The sequence below is a fragment of the Otolemur garnettii genome, unplaced genomic scaffold, assembly GCF_000181295.1.
Source record: "Otolemur garnettii isolate 467f Iridium unplaced genomic scaffold, OtoGar3 scaffold00140, whole genome shotgun sequence".
NCBI classification, from domain to species: domain Eukaryota; kingdom Metazoa; phylum Chordata; class Mammalia; order Primates; family Galagidae; genus Otolemur; species Otolemur garnettii.
The window spans coordinates 5,080,551-5,087,323 of record NW_003852535.1 but is presented as its reverse complement, the minus strand read 5'-3'; the positions used below and the strand labels follow the sequence as shown (position 1 = coordinate 5,087,323).

The 6,773-nt window shown below is 48.6% G+C and overlaps 1 protein-coding gene across 4 annotated transcripts in view; it reads right to left on the bottom strand.

The window, feature by feature from the left end:
• Positions 1–439: 439 nt before the first annotated feature.
• Positions 440–6,773, bottom strand: part of VWCE (von Willebrand factor C and EGF domains) — a 31,857-nt gene continuing 25,523 nt past the window's right edge. For 3 of the 4 annotated variants that reach the window (XM_003798754.2, XM_023518442.1, XM_012810702.2), the window contains 2 exons: positions 6,077–6,167; positions 440–1,445 (listed from right to left, as the gene is read on the bottom strand). In XM_003798754.2, coding sequence (XP_003798802.1) covers positions 805–1,445; positions 6,077–6,167 — 732 coding nt within the window. In that variant the 3' untranslated portion in view covers positions 440–804. The remainder of the gene's footprint in view (positions 1,446–6,076; positions 6,168–6,773) is intronic. The other variant, XM_023518443.1, reaches the window with a different exon arrangement.

The following is a 6,773-nucleotide window of genomic DNA, read 5'->3' as shown; positions in this document are numbered from 1 at the left end:
CCCTGGCCCCAACTCAGGATGACTCTGAAGACCCATCCTAGCCTCACAGCAAGCAAAGGTGCTGGCTAAGGCTCCGGGACCACACCACAGCCCAACTGGCCCCCCAACCGGCCTCCTGCTCCTCTCTCCTGCCCATAGGTATTCATGCTGGGAACGCACCCTAGGAGAGCCTCTGCCTACTCTATCCTCCCAGAGGCTCCTTCCCAGGTGTCCAACTTGCAAAGACCACTCCATCGTCTTTTCCCTTCTGCCTTCAGAAGAGGCCTCCTGTAAGGCCACCAGGCACTTATACAAGACTCGTCCCCTGCCCAGCCCCAGTTTGATGCCCACTTCTCTCCCAAGCAGAGGGTTAGGGTGTGGGCTCATTTACCACCTGTGGGTTTGGGGTAGGGTGTCCCACCTTCCTCAGGTGAGAAGGGAATGAGCAGGGCAACCTGGGGAAACTGAGACAAGCTTTAATCGGGAAACCTCAGTAGAGGACATATGAGGACTGGTAGCAGAGTCCCAGTGGAATCCCGGCCTATCTGCTCCTCTTCCTCCAGAAGAGAGCTTGGCAGCCTTGAATTTTCTCTAAAGACGAGCCAGCATGTGGTCCAGGGAGGATGCTGACAGTGGAGAGCACCACTTGCTTAATTCTTTCAGCACCTTCCTAACACTCCTCAGGAACAAGGTCACATCCAGCTGGGGGTCTTCCATCCCCACCAGGAGCCCTGCACAAGTACATCCTGGCAGGGGCTGCTGCACATGCCACAGGCCACTGGCAGAGTCTCTTCTGTCCAGAGCCTCCCAGGCATAGTGACCTGCTTACTCAGTGGACTCTTCCCCCTTTGAGGTCCCTGCTGAGGGCCACCGGGGACCAGGACGGACGGTGGCAGCAAGGGCCGAAGAAAGGCTGGAGGTGGTGGGAGAGGTATGAGACTTGAGGAGGGTGATGGGGTTCTCCGATGGAGTGGGGTCCATTGTGGAAAGTGCTGAAGCTTCAGTCAGGAGGGCAGCAGGCAGAGAAGGCCACCTGGATGCTGTCTGGGGCCCAGAGTCTGAGGAGGAGCCCTTCAGAGTCACAGAAGGTGGCTGAGGAGTCCCCAGAGAGGCTGGAGGTAGAATGGAGGCTCCTGAAGGGGTCAAAGGCCCTGGTGGGAGTCGAGAAAACTGGGTAGCCCTTGGCTCCCCTGGGAAAGTGGTCCCTGGCCCCAAAGTGGGTGAGGGTGAAACCTGAGCCCGTGAGGGGCCTGGAGGTAAAGTTTGCGTATTAGACAAGTTTGTTCTTAAGAGGAGCTGGAGAAGATGGAGCATTGGCCTCAGGGGTGATGCTGACAGAGGCCCTGGGCAGGAGCTACAGTTGACAGGGGCCTTAGCATCTCCACGGGGGCTCCGAGCAACTTTGCTGAATTCCACATCTCCAGAAGGGGACAGCCCCTGTCCTTCTTCCAGAGGAAATGGAGAATCTAGAGAGGAGGGGGAAACAGGATACACCATGGTTCTCCCCAGTGGCTGAAGTGGGACAAGCAGGGCTGTGGACAGACACCCAAACCCTGTCCTCAGAGAGCCTGAGGATGCCTGGTCAGGACCAGCCAGCTTCTGCTGTCAGGGGAGAAGACTGAAAAGGAACCATGAACAAAGGGAGGCAGTTCCTTCTATGACCTTGTACAAGGCACCTAACTCCCCTGGGCCTCAGTTTCCTCCTCTGTAAAATGGGCATAAGAATAAGGACTGATTCTCAGAGTCTCATGTGTAGAAAAAAAAAGGACTGAGTCTGAATGAAAGAGTACATGGAGAATCTCAGTCTAAACTCCAATGTAAACTAGGAGTTGAGCCCAGGAGTTCCAGACTTCGGCTGTTAATGATATGTCACTATAGGCTTCGAAATCATAATAAATATGCCACTCTGGTGTGGGCTGTTAATAATGGGGAGGAGGAAAAAAAAGAAAACTAGAACAGGCTTGGCGCCCATAGCACAGTGGTTACAGCACCAGCCACATACACTGAAATTGGTGATTTCGAACACAGCCCGCGCCAGCTAAAACAACAATGACAACTGCAACAAAAAATAGCCGGGTGTTGTGGTGGGCACCTGTAGTCCCAGCTATTTGGGAGGCTGAGGCAAGAGATTCACTTAAGCCCAAGAGTTTGAGGTTGAGCTGTGAGCTGTGATGCCTCAGCACTCTACAGAGGGTGACACAGTGGGACTGTCTCAAAAAAAACTAGAATAATTTAAAAAATCATTAAGAAGATCATTGTATACCTATGGATATGCTAAAAGCCACTGAATCACAACTTTCCATGTGTGAATTGCATGGCATACGAATTGCATCAAGGAAACTGTTCTACCTTTAAAAAAACACCAAAAGAGAACAATTCATATTCTATTTCAATAAAAAGTTGCTTTTCCTTAAAGGAAAAAGCATGTGACAAACACATGTGGCAAACGTAGCCAAGGCAGGGTGCTCCAGAAGAAGGAGCTGGGCTCTGTAGGTCGCCTCTTTGGGCCTCAGTTTCCCCATGTGAAGGCAGGCATGCAGTGGGAAAGAGCACAGGATAAGGAGTGAGAGAGAACTAGGCTCGAGTCCAACACCGCCAACTAGAAAATTAACCTTCTCGGAGTCTCCATTTCTCTATCTGCAAAATGGAGATAATACAGTAGCAATATCCAGATATTCTTTTTTTTTTTTTGAGACAGAGTCTTATTATGTTGCACTCAATAGAGTGCTGTGGTGTCACATTTCATAGCAACCTCAGACTCCTGGGCCCAAGCGATTGATTCTCTTGCCTCAGCCTCCCAAATAGCTGGGACTACAGGTGCCCACCACAAGGCCCGGTTATTTTTTTGTTGTAGTTATCATTGTTGTTTTTTAGCAGGCTAGGGCCAGGAACGAACCCGCCAGCCCCAGTGTATGTGGCCAACACCCTAACCACTGAGCTACAGGTGCCAAGCCACAATGCCCAGATATTCTCATTAGCACTTAAATGAGGTAATACAGGGAGAGGGTTCAATACACTGCTTGGCACATTAGCCAGCAGTTAGTCTCTAGAAAGCCAGGGGAAGATCAGTTTGCAGAGGCATTTATGGTGTTCAAAACAAAGTAAAATCTTTAAAGTATTCAATGGTTTCCAACATAGTGATATCACATGCTTAGTGGATGGATGCTCCCAGTCCTACCAGTCTAACAGTAAGTAGCTCATCACACACCAATCTGAAGAACTGCCTTGCAAACAGGAGATAGCCTTCAAAAAGGCAGAGAAGGCCAGGCACAGTGGCTCACATCTGTAATCCCCAAACTCTGGGAGGCTGATGTGGGAGGACTGCCTGAAGCCAGGAGTTCAAGACTAGCTTGGATAACATAGTGAGACCCCATCTCTAAAAATATATAAAAATTAGGGCTCGGTGCCTGTGGCTCAAGCGGCTAAGGCGCCAGCCATATACACCTGAACTGGCAGGTTCAAATCCAGCCCGGGCCTGCCTAACAACAATGATGGCTACACCAAAAAATAGCCGGGCATTGTGACAGGCATCTGTGGTCCCAGCTACTTGGGAGGCCAAGGCAGAAGACTCGTTTGAGCCCAGGAGTTGGAGGTTGCTGTGAGCTGTGATGCCACAGCACTCTACCCAGGGGGAAAGCTTGAGGCTCTGTCTCAAAAAAATAATAATAATAATAAATAAATAAATAATATCTATATATAAATTAGCCAAGCATGGTGTTGGCACACTGATATTCCCAGCTACTCAGGAGCCTGACATGGGAGGAATGCTTGAGCCTAGGAGTTCCAGGCTGCAGTGAGCTCTGATGATGCCACTGCACTCCAGGCTAGGTAACAGAGTGAGACCCTGCCTCTTTAAAAAAAAAAAAAGGCAGAGGAGTTAAACAGATATTTTATATTTTATACAAGAGAAAATCCAGGCCACAAATCAGTGACAAAAAATTACCTGTCTTCCTAGAAATTTAAAAAAAATAAAATAGATCCAACAATCCTAATTCTGGATATTACCCAAAAGATTTAAAAATCAGTGTGTTAAAAAGATATCTGCACTCCCACGTTCACTGCAGCACTATTCACAATAGCCAAGCTATGGTATCAACCTGAGTGTCCGTCAGCAGATGGGTGGATAAAGAATATAGGTTACATACAGACACAACGGAATACTATTCAGCCTTTAAAAAGAAGGAAATCCTGTCCTTTGTGATAACATGGATAGAATTACAGAATATTATACAAAGTGAAATAAACCAGGCACAGAAAGACAAACTACTGCACGGTGTGTTTTATATATGGAATCTGAAACCGTTGAACCTGGGTATGGGTGGAAATGTAGGAAGACAAGGTCGAGAATTAGAGGCAGAGGAGGGCGCCCTCTTGAGGTACCCACATAAATTGGATTTTTATGTTAGAAATGTTTTAATTGAAGAGGATTAGTTAGAGGACGCAGATTCTCTAGGACAGATAGAAGATGTGGATTCTGAAAAGAGTCTGTACCAGAAGGAGACCACAATGCATATCAGGAGCCCCAAAAGTCTGCTGAACAGCAGCAGCACAGGCCTTGGAAAAAAGGATAAGAAATGTCTTGCTGAGGCCTGACCTTTCCCCTATAGAGAGTCTATACAAAGGTCCCTGGGGGCAATGAGCAGTTGCTAGATGTGTTGGGAACAATGCATGCAGCAGGCTCTCTGTAAAAGAGGAACAACCTCTTGGGGTTGAGATAAGAGGAACAACTGCTTTCTCCCCTGCTCCCAATAGGGGTGTGGCTTCAGCCTGTCTGCCTGCAGGGACCCAGAGACTTAATTGCCTCCACTGGAAACTGTGTGCGTGGTCAAACCTGCTGTCAGCTCTCACATCCTGCTTCTAAGTCTTGTTTCTTGATCTATGAACTGCATCCAAGTTCCAAAGTTTATAAATCACTTAGAGTGGAGTAAAGTCGTTACAAAAGTTAAAAAGTAGCTTAGCTGAAATTGTAAGTACAGTGAGAATGATAACAGTGTTGTTTTTGTTTTCTTTCATAACTATTTATTTGCTGATTTGAAGATGATACTCAGTCAACCCAGAACAAGGGGCCTTAGCTGTTCTCACATTAGGTGGCGAGGGTCCCCTCAGCCTACTCTTTTTAAATCTTACTTTGTCTCTTGTCTTTCTTTCTTTCTTTCTTTTTTGTTTTTTTAAGACAGAGTCTCAAGCTGTCGCCCTAGGTAGAGGGCCGTGGCATCACAGCTCACAGCAACCTCCAACTCCTGGACTCAAGCCATTCTCCTGCCTTGGCCTCCCAAGTAGCTGGGACTACAGGTACCCGCCACAACACCCGGCTATTTTTTGGTTGCAGCCGTCATTGTTGTTTGGCGGGCCCGGGCTAGATTTGAACCCTCCAGCTCAGATGTATGTAGCTGGTGCCTTAGCCACTTGAGCTACAGGCGCCAAGCCATCTTTATTTCTTTCATTGTCTCATCACCATCAAGCATTGGGGATACCCATGGGTTGTGTGGGGGCTGGCTCCCTCCACCTAGGCCAGGCACAGTGGCTCACACCTGTAATCCCAGCACTCTGGGAGGCCAAGGTAAGTGGATAGCCTGAGTTCGGGAGTTCGAGACCAGCCTGAGCAAGAGAGACCCCCATCTCTTAAAAAAATAAAGAAAGAAAGAGAAGTAGCTGGGCATTGTGGCAGGCACCTGTAGTCCCAGCTACTTGGGAGGGTAAGGCAAGAAGATCGCTTGAGCCCAAGAGTTCAAGGTTGTTGTGAGCCATGATACCACAGCATTCTACCAAAGGTGACAAAATGGTACTCTATCTCAAAAAATAATAAATAAATAAATAAGAAATAAGAAAGCAGAGGAATAGATTAAGGAAGGAGGTAATGAGCAAGAAAAAGGAACAGTAAATAAACAAATGCCAGGCAGGACATCCTGACATGGCTTTATGAGCACTGGCTGAGCATCCCCAAACCCCACCATGGCTGTGCAACCTCAAGCAAGCTACTTCCCTCTCTGAGGCTGGGTTTCTCACATACAGTCCTTTATAAGTTCTATGTTTCTGGGAAGAAGAGTGAAGCAGAAGAGGATGTTGGTGAAACTACAGGACCCAGAAACCTGCTTACCTGGGCAGGTGGAGCAACAGTCCCCAGGGAGCAGGGAGGGGTCAGCACAAGCCCGCTGGCAGGAGACCTTCTCACAGCTCACCTCTCCCAGCTGGGAAAGCAGAAGGACATCCATTAGGAAACCCTGAGCCTCTTGCCTGCCCCAGGCAGTGTCTTCAAGGGACTCTTGTACCAGCAGCGGAACCCACAGAAAGATCCCAGGAAAGAGAGAGGCTGCAGCGTCTGGGTCCTCGCCTGGAGAACACATTAAGCCAACCACAGCAGGGCTGCCTTAAGGAAACAGCTTCTCCATCGGGACTTCCATAAAAAGGTAGGAGATGCTCAAAAGCAGTTAAAGTAAAAAATCATTCTTTCAATTCCTCACTTCCAAGATAACAAAGGAAAGAAGGAACAATGGTCATGTCCAAAAGAGCCATGGTCATGTACAGCCTATTCACTGCATAAACTACACCTAATGCACGCCCAAGGACAAGGCTATTAAGATGTGAATCACTCGGCTCGGCGCCTATAGCTCAACCGGCTAAGGCGCTAGCCACGTACACCTAAGGTGGCGGTTCGAATCCCCAGCCCGGACCTGCCAAACAACAATGACGGCTGCAACCAAAAAAATAGCCGGGCGTTGTGGCGGGCGCCTGTGGTCCCAGCTACTTGGGAGGCGGAGGCAGGAGACTGGCTTGAGCCCAGGAGTTGGAGGTTG